At 38.4% G+C, this 21589-nt stretch overlaps 1 protein-coding gene across 4 annotated transcripts in view; it reads left to right on the forward strand.

Annotated features, from left to right (window-relative positions):
- The window catches only part of TENM1 (teneurin transmembrane protein 1), a 1047296-nt gene extending 1026042 nt beyond the window's left edge, over positions 1-21254 (forward strand). For all 4 annotated transcript variants that reach the window (XM_082262885.1, XM_082262886.1, XM_082262887.1 and 1 more), the window contains 5 exons: positions 4654-4950; positions 7771-8158; positions 10712-11932; positions 13994-14136; positions 19745-21254. In XM_082262885.1, coding sequence (XP_082119011.1) covers positions 4654-4950; positions 7771-8158; positions 10712-11932; positions 13994-14136; positions 19745-20503 — 2808 coding nt within the window. In that variant the 3' untranslated portion in view covers positions 20504-21254. The remainder of the gene's footprint in view (positions 1-4653; positions 4951-7770; positions 8159-10711; positions 11933-13993; positions 14137-19744) is intronic.
- Positions 21255-21589: the final 335 nt, after the last annotated feature.

Here is a 21589-nt window from a genome sequence, read left to right on the forward strand (position 1 = left end):
AAAAAGAGCTTTCTTTTGGTGGTATTTAATCACAGCTGGGTTTTTTTTTTTTTTTTGCTAAACTAAAAAAGACCGAAAATTTTGAAAACAAAACATGTTTTTTTATTGTTGTTGTTCTTGTTATAAAATTTTGCAACTAAACAATATCTTTCTTCCTGAATTTAGGCCAAAATGTATTCTGCTACATTTCTTTAGGCTGCATTCACATGTCAGCTTATAATCGCGGGCAGAACCGCCGCGGTTCCGCCCGCGATTCGGAGATTTATTGCAAATCGCGGGACGCCTAGCGTTGCCCGTTGATTTGCAATAGCCCCCCAAACGCCGAGCGATGTTGCCGCGATTTACGCCCGCCGAATCGCGGCAACATCGCGCAAACAAAATCGCGGGACGCAATACGCTCCAAAGAAGCTCTTGTACTTTTTTGGAGCGTATTGCGTCCCGCGATTTTGTTTGCACGATGTTGCCGCGATTCGGCGGGCGTAAATCGCGGCAACATCGCTCGGCGTTTGGGGGGCTATTGCAAATCAACGGGCAACGCTAGGAGTCCCGCGATTTGCAATAAATCTCCGAATCGCGGGCGGAACCGCGGCGGTTCTGCCCGCGATTATAAGCTGACATGTGAATGCAGCCTTAGTGAAAATAACCCAAATCAGTGTATAATATTTAGTCTGTAGGAAGGGTATACAGTACACAAACCATGGTATATACCTTAAAATTGAACAATCCTAATGTCCTCATTTTCTGAGGCACAAAAATGTCAGGACTGTACAAATATCCCCCAAATTACCCCTTTTTGGAATGTGGACAGTCCAAGGTGTTTAGTAAGAGGCATGGCGAGTTTTTTAAAGTTGTAATTTTTTTTGTCATAATTTTTTTTCTTGCTCACTGTCTCCAGTGCAGTACAGCATCATCATACAACAGGTGTGGTGGTGATCAGGGACACTGACTGGTGACAGTACAAAAGAAAAAAAAAATGTTTTCATTTATTAAAAAAAATTATTAAATATATATACATATTTTTTTTTTTTTTGTTACTATTTTTTTAACACACTTTGAACAGATTCTTTTTTATTAAATAATTTTTTATTATTAATGGAAAGTCATAACTGACAGTTTGGAATATTTATAAAAAAAACTCCAGTATGTGCCCAGTGAAAGTATATAACCACATATTGTATTTATGGCACAGAAAGCACTTTACTGAGCATTTGAAATGTGTTGGTATTTTTCACTAATTGCACTTTATTAATTACACAGTGTGAGGATCATAGTAAATAACTTATTGCGCAGGCACAGTTTTCTATCTTTGTCATGACCAACAGTTGTCACCAAAAAAAGTATCCCCTATTAGAGCATTTTCCCCCTACAATCATTTTGGAGACACCCGTAACATTTTAGATTTTAGCTCACTTTTTGTCTTGTAGGAAAAGGCCACAATAACAAATAGTTACAGTGAATGTCCACTATGGGTATACAGACCACAATGAAAACAACTCTACTTTATACAACAAGAAAAAAATAACTATAGTAAGGACTTACAAACAGAAAAAAACAACGTTGTGACATTGTGTCTACTCCTTTTTTACTCATATATTTAAAAAAATTTGTCAAGAAACATAATAATAAGAGTGATCAAATGTATTTTTATCTTTTGCTTTCTTTTTTTATTTTAAATTTTATTTGCTGCATGATAATGCTAAAGTATGGTGATACAGGTAGAAATATTTATATGTTTAGGTGTAAGTACAAGCAAATACCTTTTTTTGTGACAGCAGTAGACATTGCATGAAGTAAAGGGAAAAAAAAAAAACAATAGAAAGTGTGCTTTCTTCATTGTTGATTGTGTGTTTAAAATAGCAAATATCGCATATCTTGTAGTAGAAAGTGGAATGGCTGGTTATGGGCAACTGGTTCAAAAGGTCAGTAATGTGTAATGCCAAGTAAGAAGGGACTTGGCCCTCTGCCAGAAGTAGAGTATTTTGGCATTCCAATTAAATGTGGTATAGGCTGCCTGTATGGGTTGAGAACCTCCAGGAAGTGGAGGGGATCACCAGATTAATCTTATGGAGGAGTTCAGTAGTGTGGTACCAGTGGTAGAGAAATATGCATTGGAAAAGTGCATATGGAAGTTTTATTACCATTACTTCAAAATGTCCTCTCTTTCTTCAAATTCAAGTTGTTGGCCCAGGTAAGCCTTTTATTTAAAGTGGTTGTTACACCACTTGTACCTTCAGGTGAGCCTATAATAAGGCTTAACTGTAGGTACAGTGAATATCTCCTAGACTGGCACAGTTTAGGAGATATTTAGAGTGCATGCATCTGATGACGTCGTCAGCGCATGTGCTCTGAAGGCCCGGCTTACCGTGCCGGACCTTCAGAGCCTGTGCGTAAATGGCGGTTCCCACGCACATGTGCAGGAGAGACGTCATTGCGGCTCCAGCATCTCACTGTGCCGGAGCCTGCAAACCCGGATGAAACACTGTAGAAGATATCAGCCGTCTCAGCGGTGAGCAGGCGCGGCTGGAAGGGCTTCGTTCTAATGTAAGTATTTCACAATGAGCTAGTATGCGATGCATGATGATAGTGTTTAAATGTCTATAGATGTCAGATATTAGGTGTTTGCAGAAAGGGTTTACCAATCATATTCCTTTGAAAGAGGTAAGCCTAGAAGTGAGCCTGGTGTTCAGTTTGAAGTTAGCTGAATAGGGATTTGGGTGTAAGATTAAAAGGTAAGTGTAGGTCTGGAAAGAATACATTAGTCCTATTGCCTATGTGGATAATGTTATTAGACCAGAATAGATAGTATTCATCCAGTATACAGCCATATGGCCAGCAAAGCTAGTAGGTAAGGAATTAGGGAGTAAGTCATGTAGGCTAGGTGGAATTTCCACAGGTGAAATCCTCTGAATTTTGGAAGTGGTTGACCACATTAGAGAGTTGGGGATCTCTGTCTATTATATGGTAGAGAGTTAACTGAGAGGTCAAGTGGCACAGAAGGACTGCAAGATAACATTTAATAATTTCAGAAACCCCTTTTTGAGATATGGAAGCGAGGAGAACCCTATCTAGCTACTTAGTTTCTCTTGTCACTCCAAGTAAAGTTCAGCAGAGCTTGTTAGAAGGCTTTAAGATCTCTTTCAATATGACACACTAATTTGGAAAGTAGGGTTATTGAGACATGAGGTAGCTTCTGAAATATCTACAGGTGCATGTCATAAAATTAGAATATCATCAAAAAGTTAATTTATTTCAGTAATTCAATTCATAAAGTGAAACGTATATATTTTATATAGTTGCGTTACACACAGAGTGATATATTTCAAGTATCAAGCTCTTTCTTTTAATTTTGATGATTATGGCTTACAGCTAGTGAAAACTCGAAATTCAGTATCTCAGAAAATTAGAATATTACATAAGCTCAATAAAAAAAAGGATTTTTAATACAGAAAGTATGTTCATGTATAATATAGTATGCACTCAATACTTGGTCAGAATTGAATTACTGCATCAATGCGGTGTGGCATGATGGCCATCAGCCTATGGCACTGCTGAGGTGTTAAGGAAACCCAGGTTGCTTTGACAGTGGCCTTCAGCTCGTCTGCACTGTTGGGTCTGGTTTCCCATCTTCCTCTTGACAATACCCCACAGATTCTCTATGGCAGGTGTCTGCAAACTATGGCTTTCCAGTTGTTCAGGAACTACAATTCTTATCATATATGTAAAATAATAACCGCGCTAAACACACTCTGAAATAATATTAAGCCTGTGCTCAAAACAGTGCAAATTATAAAAATTATGAAATACAAATAAAGCTGCAGCTGAAGTGGGAATACACCAAATAGAAAATATATATAAAATAAAGCTGCGCTAACTTCAGGTATATGTGATCAAAACATATGCATATGAATAATATAGTGAACAGTTTAACACAACATCAGTGTTAAAATAACATAGTGTTCATAAGAAAAGTTACACCCGGAAGTCGGGCGGCTGCATCCTCGGATCCTGCCGATTACAAGCGCTTTTTATCCTGTTTATATGTGAGGTGTTTACCGTATTTTTATTAAACTTTGTGCCTACTTACTTCACCATTTGTGGCCTTCATCTCTTTATGTTTATGCTGGAGAGTGTTGGACCTAGGTGGTCCTTGTTACGGTGTTGTTCCGGATCGGAGTTTCTGTCGGGTTGAACCAGCCAGAGGGGCCATAGTGTTACCCGTTGGATCAGACACGAGCCACACCATTTATATCTATTGATGGGCTTTATTGCCTCTACCTTTTGGTAAGCGCATAGCGTGGTCTTTAACTTTGTCAGGGATTGAGGAGAAGTCACATTATTGCGGTGGATGAATTTCTATTTCTGCACCCTGCACATCTTATTTGGACTTTCTTCACATTTTTTTATGAACACTATGTTATTTTAACACGGATGTTGTGTTGAACTGTTCACTATATTATTCATATGCATATGTTTTGATCACAATTCTTATCATGCCTAGTCATGTCTGTGAATGTCAGAGTTTTACAATGCTAAGGTAAACTTGGTACAGGACATTATTAAATCCATAATCACAACTATGGCACATAAACATAGTATGTGTTGAATTGTTTGACACTTTATCTGATGTCCATTCTCTTTTTTGTTCATGTTTAGGCTCATAACCGAAATTTACTATCCATTGATTTTGATCACATCACCAGAACAGGAAAAATCTATGATGATCATCGAAAATTTACTCTTAGAATTATGTATGATAAGACTGGACATCCCATACTGTGGTCACCAAGCAGCAAGTATCATGAAGTTAACATTACATATTCACCTAATGGACTTGTTACCTCTATTCAAAGAGGAACCTGGTCTGAAAAAATTGAGTATGACCAAAATGGGAAGATGGTTTCAAGAATTTGGGCCAATGGAAAAATATGGAGTTATACATATGAGGAAAAGGTCAGTAATTGTTAAACATTTTTTATAATAGGCAGAATATACTGTGCCTGTTTTATATAACACAGTTTGCAATAAAAATGAATGTCACAGAATCACTGCAGATTCAAAACAATTCGACTATGTCTTTGTAAAGGTACACTAAGCATTAGTTCTGGCAGTTTTTGTACTATATTGTACTTTTGTACTATATCGGGAAAAGGAAGTCAATGAGCAACCTGCTAATGTTTTTAAAATGTAAGAAAACCTAACTTTTTTGTTTTTGTTTTTAAAACAGTGGTAAGGGGTTAGAACCCTTGTCATGTTTTTATTGCTCTCTGTTTTTCCACTGGGAATATTTACTCTTCCCATTTGTCCTGGTGACTGATGTCATATGAATGGAAAGTGAAGGGAATCCAAAATTTGAAGTTGACATCAGAACAGAAATAGAGGGGGAAAATCTTTTGGGGACATTTGTTCGGATGACAACTATCTAAGAGGGGATGTATCTCACTTTAAACAGGTTTCATTTTACTGTCCACCCTGTCTATAGGACAGGAAGTGAATGGAAGTATCCCCAGTGATACACATATGACAAATAAAAACCTGACAGGGGGTTTACCTGTTCCTTATTCTATTCAAAATATAAGGAGAAATTTTGGCTTTACGTATACTGTAAAGAAACATTGTATGGCTTAGAATACAGGACTAAAGGGGTGCATAAACTGCGCTAACCAATCAAATGTATAAGCTGCTGACACAAGCAACTGACAAAAAGGTTGATGCAACGGAAAATAAAATAAAAGTGCAGCGCTAATGGGTAAGGTACTGCAACAGTTCTCAATACAAAAAAATAAAATTACATATGTGATCAGTAAATGTGAAAATCTGTAACTGAATAAAATCAAAAAAGTCCATATAGAGTTCACAATGGTAAGTGCACGTGGAGTAATCCAAAACAGAGAGGTGAATCTTGATACTGATATCCCATCACCAACACCAAATAAAATTGCGCTCACCAGATGCTGTTGACCCTGAATACCATATAGCATGAGGGTCAAAAAGGCTGTTAGGATGGTATAGGATTCCTTAAACGATCTGCAACCACGGATGTCTCCCAGGTGTATATCCAGCAGGGTAGGTAGAAGGGATCACTCACAGAAATCCAGACCCATGTGGAAATAAACCAAAGGAAACAGACATAGTGTAAAACCCAAATAAAAAGCTTATTAAAAAAGGGGAATAACACTCACAAAATTTCCAATGGTAAAGGCAGAAACAAATGCAGGTCTGGCTAAACAGGCACGATCCTGATGCATTTCGTTCCACAGGACATTCTCAAAGGATTTGACCAGATTGTATTCAGTTACAGATTTTCACATTTACTGATCACATATGTAATTTTATTTGTTTGTATTGAGAACTGTTGCAGTTCCGTACCCATTAGCGCTGCACTTTTATTTTATTTTCCTTAGAATACAGGACTCTTGCATTCACAATTTCAGCAACAATTGTTTCCTGATCAAAGCACTAGAATGGCTTGGTACAATACTTTTTAGTCTATGCAATGTCAAATCCCTTGTCAAGTTTGTAATACTCCTTGTATGCACTTTCAGTGTGTTTTCCTTTTGCCTGGAGGATTCTTTCAAAGGTAATCAGTTTTCTTATGAGGAAGATGGTTTAAAAGAAAAGTTTTATAGAGCAATAAAATTAAAGTCTAAAGAAAATATATTTTAGAAGTTAAAATATTGTTATGAGTCGATTAAAGAAAAAAAAAACTCAACATAGACCTATTCAGTAGGGTAGTTCAAAAAGCTGAGATGCAACGTCTGGTCACCAATTACTTTCAGTTAGACTTCCGTTTATGGTATGCAGACCAATAATAGATCGATTCAGGTAAGTTACCATTTATTACTGAAATTTTCATTTTTCCTTACAAAAAAATGCCTGAAAGTTGTGGCTGTAAAGAAAAGTATAGGGGCAGCTAAAAATATGACATCCCCAGAGCTTGCCCTTTAGAAAAAGGTCAGCTTCCATAGCTCTTTCCTCACAATTTCCCTTTAGGCTGCATTTACACTTGAGCGTAGCGTTTTACTGCGTTTTTTACCGCAATTTTCAGGCGTTTTTGGAGGCAGGCATTGACATCTAACAAAAACGCTGGTAATCAGCCCAAAAAGAAGCTCATGTACTTTTTTCAGCTACAGGCGTTTTGCAAAACGCTCAGTTGTGAACAGGGGCCATTTAAATGAATGGGGTTTTACTTGTTGGGCGTTTTGGAACATTTTTTTTTAGCGTTTTTGGAGCTGAAAAACACTCAAAAACGCCCAGGTGTGAATGGAGCCTTAAGGTCAACCTTTCAGGATAAACAAACAAGCACTGCCACTGTCTGTAATCCATGACCGTGGATTTTATGGATGAACATGACATCCAAGAGACAGGCAACCTCTGTAAAAGTCAACAGTTTTGATACACGTGTTTCTTGATGGAAAGTGTACTTAAAACAATTTTGACTTTCAATTGTAATTTAAGAATATCTCTCCTCGCTTAGCCCTTATCTAAAAGCAAAGTACGTAAGTACATTTTACCAGAACATGAAGGAGTTTACACACATGCATATTTGTTATAGGTTAATGTATTTAAAACATCCCAAGTAGTACACATCTGCCTTTACTTTGTTTTCAGACTTTAGTATGTGATTCAAATACATTATATTGTTTTGATAATTACTTAAGCAAGGCTAACAGAACGGTCAGCTTTTAGTTATTGTTCTTTCCCCAATGCCTACTAAACTGACATTTCAAATGGTGATAAATAATTATTTCTTTCTTTGTTTTTGTTTTTCAGACAATAAGCCTGTTTCTCCATAGCCAGAGGCGTTACATTTTTGAATATGACCATTCGGATTATCTTGCTTCAGTAACCATGCCCAACATGGTCCGCCATAGTCTGCAGACAATGCTCTCTGTTGGTTATTACCGAAATATCCACACACCACCTGACAATAGTGGCTCCTTCATTCAAGATTATACTGGAGATGGAAGACTTCTACAGACATTACACCTTGGAACAGGACGTAGAGTCTTCTATAAATACACTAAACAAACAAGGCTCTCAGAAATTCTTTATGATACCACCCAGGTTACATTCACCTATGAAGAGTCATCTGGAGTCATTAAAACAATTCATTTAATACATGAGGGCTTTGTTTGTACTATTCGATATAGACAGACAGGTACGCAATATAACAAGTACTGCATGAAATTATGATGACATTTTTATATTGCATCACTTGTAAATCTTTTACCTGCAATGTTTACATAGTTACTATAGTCCCTTTTATGATAAAAACAAATGTTCTCCAACGGGAGTAATTATAACTGAAGCAAAGAATATTGGAGAAAAGCTGTAAGTCCAATAGAATGTGGAAGGTGAACGTGAAACAAGCAATATTGTTGTAAAGGGCAATACCTTCGTGTTTTTCTCTAGTTTGTAAAAATAAGCCACAACTGGACCTGTATTATGAACATAATCCTTTCTATTCCTTTCTTCTGTTTTTATGAATAAGCTCCCACTGGATATGATTTAGCTAAACATATTCTTTAGATCTAAAGTAATTTTTTTCACCACCCACCAACCTTGCCCTTAAAGAATACTTTAAAGTACAGCTGTAGCTTTGTATAAAAAATTGTATGTTCTCCCTCACTCCTAGTAGACATTACAGCAAAAATTAGACCTATCTGTATAGTGTAGAGCAGGGGTCAATTTCATCATGGGCCATCAGCGTTATGGTTGTCCTCAAAGGGTCGGTTGTATCTGTAAAACTAGTTGTCCAGAGCAAGCCCCCCCTCACCATCAGAAGTCACCACCCTCCCTTACATCACAATGCAACCCCCTTACCTTGTGCTGCTGCCGTAGTGTTGGTCTCCTGGGTCCCCCACGGTTCTCATTGGTCCTTCCTGTTGCCCTCCATGTCATTACAGAAAACAGCAGGGAGATGTTGAGATCAGCAGGAGGAATCAAGTGAGGGCAGTGGGGGGTCACTTAAAGGCACTGGCATTCAGTGCCTATCGTAACTTCTGTTGTTTTTTGAAAATGTACTGGTTTCATTGTATTTACTATGGGAAACAGTGAAACCAGTGTTAAATATTACTGTAAAGGTGACAGTTGACTGTGATCACCACAGAAGCACAGTTAACTGGGGTAGTAAGCAAACTGAGCTTACAAAGTTGAAGCGATTGAAAAAGAAATGATGTAGTTGGATGTGCCTTTGGGAATACTTACTATTGTATTACTTTTTTTAATTGATAATTGCATTTTGCATAAAGACTGATAAAAGGTGAAAGTGTTGTCTACAACAATTTTTCAGAATCGACTTCTTGTATCCCAATGTAGGGTAGACAATTAGACTAAACATTTGTTGGGTTTATATGGATGACACCCACATTTTGCTGTCCTGTAATACACACTATATTGTCAAAAGCATTGGGACACCTGCCTTTACACGCACATGATCTTTATTGGCATCCCAGTCTTAGTCCGTAGAGTTAAATATTAGGTTGGCCCACCCTTTGCAGCTACAACAGTTTAAACTCTTTCGGGAAAGCTGTCCACAGTGTTTAGGAGTGTGTCTATGGGAATGTTTGACCATTCTTCCAGAAGCGCATTGGTGAGGTCAGACACTGACTTTGGACAAGAAGGCCTGGCTAGCAGTCTCCACACTAATTCATCCCAAAGGAGTTCTATCAGTTAGAAGTTCGGACTCTGTGCCGGCCAGTCAAGTTACTCCACCCCAAACTCACTCATCCATGTCTTTTTGGACCTTGCTTTGTGCACTAGTCCAGATCATTTGGTGGAGGGAGGATTATGGTGTGGGGTAATTTTTCAGGGGTTAAGCTTGGCCCCTTAGTTTCAGTGAAGGGAACTCTTAAGGCTTCAGCATACCAACACATTTTGGACAATTTTGTGCTTCCAATATTGTGGGAACAGTTTGGGGATGGTCCCTTTCTGTTCCAACATGACACCAGTGCACAAAGTAAGGTCTATAAAGACATGCATGAGCGGGTTTGGGGTGGAGGAACTTGACTGGTCCTGACCTCAACCCGATAGAACACCTTTGGGATGAATTAGAGCGCAGACTGTGAACCAGGCCTTCTCGTTCAACATCAGTGCCTGGCTTCAGAAATGTGCTTCTGGAAAAATGGTTAAGCATTCCCATAGACACACTCTTAAATCTTGTTGGCAGCCTTACCAGAAGAGTTAAAGGTGGTATAGGGACCAACTCAATATTGAAGCCTACAGACTAAGACTGGGATGCCATTAAAATGTATGTGCGTGTATAGGCAGGTGTTCCAATACTTTTGACAATATAGTGTATATCTCTGAGGGTTAGGGAATGAATTTGGTGTTGGTGGTAGTCGTGGTTAAATATCATGTAGATTAAATTTTTCACACAAAATTACTTTACTGTGCCTTTAAATATAATATTTTACTTATGTAACATAGAAGTATCACGTCTCACCTTGGGTGCTAGATGCTAGACTGTAAGCAGCTAATTTTTTCTAATTTTTTTTTTATGAAAAGGAAAGACTATTCCTAAATGGCCTTACAGACAAGCTGTCTTTTTGTTAGCACAGTACAGTATATAGTAAAACCATCTACCTTATGTGCCCAGTTATTGTCTGCTTTAGACTATTCATAATCACGATTATATTATGCTATATATTTTTTGTCCTTTATCTCACTGTATAACCATAATTATAATAAAATGTAATTATTTTTTCAACAGGACCTCTTATTGGACGTCAGATTTTTAGATTCAGCGAAGAAGGTCTTGTTAATGCCAGGTTCGACTACAGCTATAACAATTTCCGAGTCACCAGTATGCAAGCCATGATAAATGAGATCCCTCTTCCCATAGACCTATATCGTTATGTTGATGTCTCAGGCAGAACTGAACAGTTTGGAAAATTCAGTGTGATCAACTATGATCTCAATCAAGTCATCACAACATCAATGATGAAACATACTAAAATCTTTAGTGCTAGCGGACAAGTCATTGAAGTTCAATATGAAATCTTAAAAGCTATTGCTTACTGGATGACTATTCAGTATGATAACATGGGTCGGATGATTATGTGTGGCATACGAATTGGTGTAGATGCCAATTTAACAAGATATTCCTATGAATATGATCCTGATGGCCAGCTTCAGGCTGTGTCTGTTAATGATAAGCTGCAGTGGCGTTACAGCTATGATCTAAATGGAAACATCAACTTGCTTAACTTAGGGAATTCTGTTCGTCTCACCCCACTAAGGTATGATATTGGAGATCGTATTACTCGTCTGGGAGAAATTCAGTACAGGATGGATGAAGATGGGTTCCTCAGACAAAGAGGCAATGATATATTTGAGTACAATTCGAATGGTCTTCTGAGTCGTGCCTATAACAAGGTTGCTGGTTGGAATGTACACTACCGATATGATGGACTTGGAAGACGTGTTGCAAGCAAGTCAAGTACAGGTTCTCATCTGCAGTTCTTTTATGCAGATCTAGCCAATCCAATAAGAGTTACTCATCTTTACAATCACACGAGCTCTGAGATAACATCACTCTATTATGATCTTCAAGGTCATCTTATCGCTATGGAGTTAAGCAGTGGAGAGGAGTATTATGTTGCATGTGACAATACAGGAACACCTCTAGCAGTATTCAGCAGCCGTGGCCAAATTTTAAAAGAAATCTTATACACACCATATGGGGACATATATGAGGACACAAATCCAGATTTCGAGATTATCACTGGGTTTTATGGTGGACTATATGACTCCTTGACTAAACTGGTGCACCTGGGTCAACGGGATTATGATGTTGTGGCAGGGCGGTGGGCCACACCCAATCACAACATTTGGAATAAGTTAAACGTTGAACCAAAGCCATTTAACTTGTATGCTTTTGAAAACAACTATCCAGTTGGCAAGACCCAAGATGTGGCACAATATACTACAGGTAAAACAATGGTTTCCAGGAACTTAATAAATACATTTTTGCATATAGCTCACTCTCAGTCACAGTTACAGTTTTGACTGGATATAGTAAGTGCTATATATAAAGTCTAATACGTTAGAAAACCTGATCTGGCCTTGTGAGGGAAACCTGCTTTTTCTTTTGGCACCAGAAGGAAGCCTTGGTGGCTTTTAAATTAGGCTAAATTCAATAACAAAATGTAACATGTTGCAGCTGACCAGCCCTCAGATGTAATGGCACATTCATTTTCTTTTCTTATATATTTTTTATCTGGTGATCTTGCCATTAACACACCCTGGGGTTGATTTACTAAAACTGGAGAATGCAAAATCTGATTCAACTCTGGCCATGCTTCCAAATCATACTGCGGTGCTAGCAAAATGTGTGCGCACGTTCAGATACCAGTCATTTTCACTGGCACGTATACGTGTTGAGGTTTAGCCCTGATTGTCATGTGATAAATCGTGCTGCAATTGTGGCAAAACTACATAAGGCACAGCTTGCCACCTACAATCTCAAATCACTAGATTTGAATGGGGCCTTAGTAAATCAACCCTATCCTGTCCTAGGTAACAACACACACTTATTGTACCGTATCTACGGAGAAACATTTTTTCTCACCCTAGGATAGTACGTTTGTTAGAACCAAAGAACATCTCCCCCTTTTCTTATTTCTATAACTTAGTGGAAGGTGTTCTGTACTTCACAGAGCTTCTCATAACGTGCACAGGCTTAGTACACAGAAACTTAAAAGCTCACTGGATTTCTAGGATGATAAATAATATATATTTGTACTAGATACAGTAAATAGATATAACAACATTTTTAATTGTATATTTAAGACACCAAAAGAGAGAAAATAGGTTAAAGAGGTTGTAAACCCAATTTTTTTTTCTTCACCCTGAAAGAGAAACACATAATGAGCTAGTATGCATCTCATACTAGCTCATTATGAAATACTTACCTTAGAACGAGCCCCCGCCGTGCCGCCCGCTTACCCCGACATGTCGCCCGTCTTCCAGGATCGAGGCATCCGGCCATCTGATTGGCTGGAGCCGCGGTGACGTCACTGCCGCGCGCGCGGGAGCCGACGGTCACGGCACGGGGCTCTGAAGGAACGGCACCAGCGGCCGTTCCTTCAGAGCGCATGTGCCAGTGACGTCACTGGCTGCATGTAAGGTAAATATCTCCTAAACGGTACATGTTTAGGAGATATTTACAGTACCTTATCATAGGCTTTACCTATAGGTACAACTTGCAGAGGAGGGTTTACTTCCTCTTTAAGGCTGGGTTCACACTTTTGCAAATTGGATGCAGGTTTCCCCGCATCCAGTTCGCATGACTGGTGAGTGTGACCAGCTCTTAATGGAGCCGATTCACACCCCTCCAAGGCGGCCACTGTCCGTATTTGGAATGGGTCCTGTGCATCTTTGGCTCCAAATTAGGTGCGAATTCAGGCAGAAATTTGGGCCTGATTCGCACCTGAAACGGTGAACAGGGACTCATTAGGCCCCCTGCTGTGAGCTGTAGCTGCAGCTAGTGTGAACCAAGCCTCAGTGTTAGGGTGCATTAGGGTTTACATACAATGGACACAGAGAGACTGTATCTGTTCAGTAATGTAGATATATCAGGGTAATCAGCAAAACAAACAGGAAGGAAGGCTGTGGTTGGTAAAACTGGGCAACACCAATATGTCTGCACTAAATAGTTCATCTGTCAATTTTTCGAATAGTTGTTACAGATATTAGGAAAAAATTGCTTTTAAAAGATTGTAGGCTTTTTTCACCTCTTCTCTGCAATAAGGTAATATTACTCAGGCACAACCATCACATGTTGTGGTTAGCACTTTAAAAACACCTGTTTTAAATGGGTCATTTTAGAATCGAAAGAAGTATGCAGTTTATGTCTGCATACAAAGTAAAAGCTGTAGAAATTACTAGGAGCAATTTTAAAGATCTAGTCATAAGAAGTTTGATGTAGTCATTATGTAAAATAAACACTCAATAATAATTCTTATTTTAAAACTTTTGCTTTCTTTTTCAGACATTGGAAGTTGGCTGGAGCTGTTCGGTTTTCAACTGCACAATGTGCTCCCTGGATTCCCAAAACCAGAAAAAAGGGGCTTTGAATCATCTTATGAATTAGTGCAACTTCAAACTAAAACTCAGGAATGGGATCCTGGGAAGGTAAGCATTTGTCTTAAAGTATGACAACTTTTTTTCTTAGATTTGGAGTTGAGAGGGATTAAAACACCTGTCAGTTATTTATTTCTTTTTTTTTTTTTATGGTTTCTGTTTCCTAATTAGGGAGATTTACCCTCATTTCCCAAATTTTGAGTGTTCACCAGAACATGAATAAGAGAAAAATCTTTCAATAGAGACAACCAGCTCCAGTGACAGCCAATAATTCTCCTACTTTGAAAGGAATGTGTTGGCAATGGGACAGGAAGTGAAGAGAAATCTCCATAATAGGATGCAAATGGCATAAAACTGATAGGGGTTTTAACCCTCCCTTACTCCATTGAAAATTAGAAAAAAAATGTTGCCTTTCGTTGTACTTTGTTGGTTGGTTCCTAGAGCTCTGGAATAACTGGAACTCTGAGTTAAAGCCCTGCTTCAACACAAACTATGTTCTTTTTTTAAGCTGAATTCCAGGCAAACAACTAAATACACAGATTAAGTACATATAAGGGAACTGGTTTTCCAGTCAAAGGATTTGTATTTCTGTCCTTCCAGTCCCAATATTTACACAGTACAGCCCCAGTCTAGTAACATTTTACAGGTCTTTTCCCTCCGCAGCCAATGACTGGACATTGAAAGGAGAAGCTGCGGGCTGATGCTTATCTGTCTGTCATTCAGCTTTCTCCTCCTATCAGCATATTCCTCATTAGCATATAGGCGCTGCAGCACAGCTAAGCTAATTGTCAATCTTAATCTAATGTTTCAGCCATTTTAAAAATTAGAAAAAAAAAACATATATTACACTGCTTTTCTTGATCTGTCCTTCAGAAAATACTAGTTTCTTGGCTGGCATGATGTTTCAATGGCTTCAGTACTTTCTGAATCTCCCCAGAACACAAATTCAGATAAGGAGTTCTGACTTTACCTGTTCCATGGCAGTGACTCAAAGTATTACAGCCAAAGACAGTATATAACTACAGATGTCATTTAATACTTAGTTGCAAAAGTAGATATTATTCTAGAAAAAAGGTCCAACATACCTGCAACTTATATCCAAATTCCATGGGTACTACTTTGAAAATATCTGTCACATTCATACCCTCGGCCATATGTCATATGTCATTTAAATATGGCCATATGTCACTTAAATAATCCTTGTTGTAGTTCTGATAAAGAGTTTGCATTTTTTTTTTTCAGTTTACATTTTTTTGTTAAAAAACAGCATAGACAACAGTAGACTGCCCACCCATTTCACATCCTTTTTTTTTTTTTAAAATACTTTATATGATCCGACCAGATCCAGGGTAAATTAAACATCTTACAGCAATTCGATATTTAGTCCAGATTTAAAAAATAGGGACCCCTGCGCTGTCTGGAAAAAATCAAATCCAGGTGATCGCCGCAGCTGCCAATCAGCCTTACCAAAACTGCAAAGATTACTATCCAATACAAGGTGGAGCTGCGCTGATCAAACGTGAAAGGAAAAACATAAATACATAAAGTGTGCCAGTGTGCTGGAAATTTGTGCATCAAACACGCAAAAAACACAAGGAAATAAGTGTATATATGTGCACCATCAAATATATGAATAAAAAGTGATAATCAGATACTTGCAAGAAGTTGCTTGTGCGTAAAACAAATCCCAAAAGTGAATACAAAAACAAATCCAGGTATGTGTGCACTATTAAATAAGTGAATGACAAAGATGATGAATCCTAAGGCAGTATAACAAAATGAACAATCAAGTCCAATACTGGGAAGTGAGTGAGTGCACTCTTTTCATAAAAATCAAGCGCGATGATTGATGTGATAGATTCCAAGACCTGTGGTGATAATACACTCAATATTTCTGAAGGAATAAGTTAAATAGATCCCAGCACCAGATGGTGAACAAAGACAGAGTAACTCTTTTGGGTGCTCTACACCCTTACCTTACTGCTGTAAGGTAACAGCATGAAGTGAAATCCTTAGGTGTTGACTCTGGCTTACAATGCAGCATATAGGAAGAGAAAAAACTTCATATGGTGTAGTATATATTGGTACATTTATTGAATTAAAAATTAATAAACTCACATTTCTGTAAACAGAAATCAGCTTCTATGACAAACAGATAACCTCCGATGCATCTGCCGGCCTCACATCCGGGTTTGCCTATCACTTACGTCCCGACGCGTATCGTCACGGTCACGTGACTTCCTCAGGGGATCCTTTTTTAATTCACTAAAAGTATCAGTATATACTACATCATATGGAGTTTTTTCTCTTCCTTTATGCTGCATTATAAGCCAGAGTCAACACCCAAAGATTGCTCTTAAACCGTCAGAGGATTTCACTTCATGCTGATACCTTACAGCAGTAATGTAAGGGTGTAGAGCACCCGGAAGAGTTACTCTGTCTTTGTTCACCATCTGGTGTGGGGATCTATTCAACTCATTCCTTCAGAAATATTGAGTGTATCATCACCACAGGTCTTGGAATCTATCACATCAATCACCACGCTTGATTTCTATGAAAAGAATGCACTCACTCACTTCACAGTATTGGACTTGATTGTTCATTTTGGTATACTGCCAAAGGATTCATCATCTTTGTCATTCACTTATTTAATAGTGCACAAATACCTGGATTTGTTTTTGTATTCACTTTTGTGATTTCTTTTACGCACAAGCAACTTATTGCAAATATCTGATTATCACTTTTTATTTATATATTTGACGGTGAACATATATATACAGTGGGTACGGAAAGTATTCAGACCCCCTTAAATTTTTCACTCTTTGTTATATTGCAGCCATTTGCTAAAATTATTTAGGTTCATTCTTCTTCCTCATGAATGTACACATAGCACCCCATAATTCTGTCTCTGAGCTCTTCAGGCAGTTCCTTTGACCTCATGATTCTCATTTGCTCTGACATGCATTGTGATCTGGAAGGTCTTATATAGACAGGTGTGTGGCTTTCCTAATCAAGTCCAATCAGTATAATCAAACACAGCTGGACTCAAATGAAGGTGTAGAACCATTTCAAGGATGATCAGAAGAAATGGAAAGCACCTGAGTTAAATATATGAGTGTCACAGCAAAGGGTCTGAATACTTAGGACCATGTGATATTTCAGTTTTTCTTTTTTAATAAATCTGCAACAATGTCAACAATTCTGTGTTTTTCTGTCAGTATGGGGTGCTATGTGTACATTCATGAGGAAGAAGAATGAACCTAAATGATTTTAGCAAATGGCTGCAATATAACAAAGAGTGAAAAATTTAAGGGGGTCTGAATACTTTCCGTACCCACTGTATTTGTTTCCTCACATGTTTGATGCACAAATTTCCAGCACATTGGCACACTTTATGTATTTATGTTTTTCCTTTCACATTTGATCAGCAAAGCTTCACCTTGTATTGGATGATATTTAGTCCAGCTCCCCTTAGATCACTAGACAAATTATCATCAACATAACTTGAAACCAAAAACATAGGATTTCACAATTTACTGCAACAAAACAGCTCTGTATAATTTTCCAAATATTTGCAAAACATATTACTGGACATGTTAAACGTAACTCCTGAAGCTACATTCACATGGACAACTAGCGCCAGTGTGAATGACAGCGGCAGGAATCTGCTGATTCCTGTAGCTGTTTTCTCCACCTGTGAGAGGCTAGCTGCAGCTACTGAGTCCTGTACATTTTAATGACTGGTTGGGTGCGACCACAGCTATCCATGGCTGTCCGCAGAGCCAGAGATTACCTGCAGTGATCACTGCTGGATGCGCTTTGTGTGCTTTGCAGCTACCAATCACAGGTGGAAAGAAATGTTGCAGAAATCAGCAGATTCCTGCTGCTGTCATTCACACCAGCTCTAGTCGGCCATGCAAATGTAGCCTCAGTAGTAGATTTGATTAGTTACTAATACCTACAATATATACAGTGCATTCGGAAAGTATTCACAGCGCTTCACTGTTTCCACATTTTTTATGTTTCAGCCCCATTTCAAAATGAAGTAAATTCGTTATTGTCCTCAAAATTCTACAAACAATACCCCATAATGACAACGTGACAGAAGTTTTTTTAAATCTTTGCAAATGTATTAAAAACAAAAAATGAAAAAAAATCACATGTACATAAGTATTCACAGCCTTTGCTCAATACTTTGTTGAAGCACCTTTGGCACCAATTACAGCCTCAAGTCTTTTTAAATATGATGCTACAAGCTTGGCACACCTCTTTTTGGCAGTTTCTCCCATTCTCCTTTGAAGAACCTCTCAAGCTCCATCAGGTTGGATGGGGAGTGTCGGTGCACAAACATTTTTAAATCTCTCCAGAGTTCAATTGGGTTCAAGTCTGGGCTCTGGCTGGGCCACTCAAGGACATTCACACAGTTGTCCCATAGCCACTCCTTTATTATCTTGGCTGTTTGCTTAGAGTCGTTGTCCTGTTGGAAGATAAACCTTTGCCCTAGTCTGAGGTCCAGAGCGCTCTGGAGCAGGTTTTCATCAAGAATGTCTCTGTACATTGCTTCATTCATCTTTCCCTTGATCCTGACTAGTCTCCCAGTTCCTGCCACTGAAAAACACCCTCACAGCATGACGCTGCCACCACCATGCTTCACTGTAGGGATGGTATTGGCCAGGTGATGAGCAGTGCCTGGTTTTCTCCAGACATGACGCTTGCTATTCAGGCTAAAGAGTTCAATCTTTGTTTCAACAGACCAGAGCATTTTGTTTCTCACCCTGCAGGTGCCTTTTGGCAAACTCCAGGTTGGCTGTCATGTACCTTTTACTGAGGAGTGGCTTCCATCTGGCCACTCTACCATACAGGCCTGATTGGTGTTTTCCTGCAGAGATGGTTTTTCTTCTGGAAGGTTTTCCTCTCTCCCCAGAGAAACCCTGGAGCTTGGTTAGAGTGACCATCATGTACTTGTTCATCTCCCTAACTAAGGCCCTTCTCCCCTGATCGCTTAGTTTGGATGGGTGGCCCGCTCTAGGAAGAGTCCGGTGGTTCCAAAATTCTTCCATTTACAGATGATGGAGGCCACTGTGCTTATTGGGACCTTCAATACTGCAGAATTTTTTTCTATACCCTTCCGCAGATCTGGGCCTCAATACATTCCTGTCTCTGAAGTCTACAGACAAATCCTTGGACTTTGTGGCTTGGTTTGTGCTCTGACATGCACTGTTAACTGTGGGACCTTATATAGACAGGTCTGTGCCTTTCCAAATCATGTCCAATCAACTGAATTTACCACAGGCAGTCTCCAATTAAGTTGTAGAAACATCTCAAGGATGATCAGTGGAAACAGAATGAATCTGAGCCCAATTTTGAGTGGCATGGCAAAGGCTGTGAATAGTTATATACATGGGATATTTTGTTTTTTTTTATTTGTAATAAATTTGCAAAGATTTCAAACAAACTTCTTTCACATTGTTATTATGGGGTATTGTTTGCAGAATTGTGAGAAAAATAATAAATATAATCCATTTTGGAATAAGGCTATAACATAACAAAATGTGGAAAAAGTGAAGTGCTGTGAATACTTTCCGGATGCACTGTACATATACTGTATATAGTATATATGTAACTAAATTATCTGTTAATAATATTTTCTATCTCTTAGACAATTCTCGGTATTCAGTGTGAGCTACAGAAGCAGCTGAGAAACTTCATTTCTTTGGACCAGCTACCAATGGCTCCAAAACAAAATAGAAAGAAGTATCATGGAACTGCAAAATACCCTAGATTTGCTGCTGTTCCATCTTTATTTGGGAAGGGTATCAAGTTTGCCATCAAAGATGGAGTAGTGACTGCTGATGTCATAGGAGTGGCTAATGAAGACAGTCGCCGCATTGCTGCCATCTTGAATAATGCCCATTACCTAGAGAACTTGCATTTTACAATTGAAGGCCGTGATACTCATTACTTTATTAAGTTGGCTTCTCTAGAAGAAGACTTAGCTGTCATTGGGAACAGTGGCAGTGGACGCGTTCTAGAAAATGGAGTAAATGTCACTGTGTCCCAAATGACATCAATGGTTAATGGAAGGACTAGACGATTTGCTGATATACAGCTTCAACATGGCACATTGTGCTTTAATGTCCGTTATGGAACAACGATTGAAGAAGAGGAGGATCATGTCCTTGAATTGGCCAGGCAGAGAGCAGTGGCTCAGGCCTGGACTAAGGAGCAAAAGCGACTACAGGAAGGGGAGGAAGGCATAAGAATGTGGACAGAAGCAGAAAAACAGCAGCTTTTAAGCACAGGGAAAGTTCAAGGCTATGACGGATATTTTGTTCATTCAGTGGATCAGTATCTAGAACTTTCTGATAGTGCCAACAACATTCACTTCATAAGACAGAGTGAAGTAGGCAGGAGGTAACAAAAAAAACAAAAGACACTCTATGCCTTTGCGTCACCAAAGACTGCCTGTTTTTAAACATAAAATGGTTTATTGTAACGATTTTCTAGATGAGATCTCTGTATATGTAAATATAAAGTAAACATATCCAACTGCCTTTAAATGTGACAAAAGATGGTATTTTAATATTGTTAGTTTTAACAATGTTATCCTTGATGGCATTGGTGAGGTCTTTTTTTACCACAATGCTGAGCGATGTGTTTAAAGTGCACCTGTCTCCTATACAAAGTAGAGGTAGGCATTTTGACTGAGAATGTAGCCTATATAGTTGCTTAAAAAAAAAAAAAAAAAAAAGTAGCGATAAAGTGGTTTCACTATTGCGTGTCATTGTTAATTGGCTACATTCTGTTTAATATTTGTAAAACAAAATTGCTGCCGCTACTCTGAGTAGGCCACAAGTACATTTTAAGGCCTCTCAAATGCTAATGGGATTTAAAAAATGACAGTACAGCTTCTTATATCTTGTGTGGCGGTATTCAGCATTTTCGCTTGCATATTAACCACTACAAAGTTGCCACTCTTTTTCTGAAAACTAGAGCTTATGTGATGAAATAGCTTCTAGGCAAAAAAAAATCTACCTAAAGAGTATTAGTACGTATATGAGAAAAAAGAAAATGTGTAATATGGAATCCTGTCATTGTTTCTTATTTTTTCATAAATTAACATTCTTTCAAAATAAAAAAAATAAAATGTTGTGAGTCATGTATACTCATATTGGTGTTAACGGAAGTTAGTGTCTACACAATTAAGACCGTATTTTATTTTTAAGTAGGAAACACTTGTAGGCAGTGGCTCTCTTGTAAACAGTGTTCAGATTGTGTATATGTGATTCCAGCAAAGGAGCCTTGTAATTATTAAATGTTAATAATATGTATGCTCATATTTCCAGAGCATGCATGAAAAGCAATGAACAGGTGTGAAAATCTAACTTTTTTTTTGGTGTCAAGAATGATGCAATGGAAATGTCTCCTGAGCTCGCAGGGCATCTAAGGTTAATGTGATTATGCAAGATGCCAAAGGTGGCGCTCCAAGCGTCTGTAATTCTGA

This window comes from Pelophylax lessonae (genome assembly GCF_965119305.1).
Source record: "Pelophylax lessonae genome assembly, chromosome: 7".
NCBI classification, from domain to species: domain Eukaryota; kingdom Metazoa; phylum Chordata; class Amphibia; order Anura; family Ranidae; genus Pelophylax; species Pelophylax lessonae.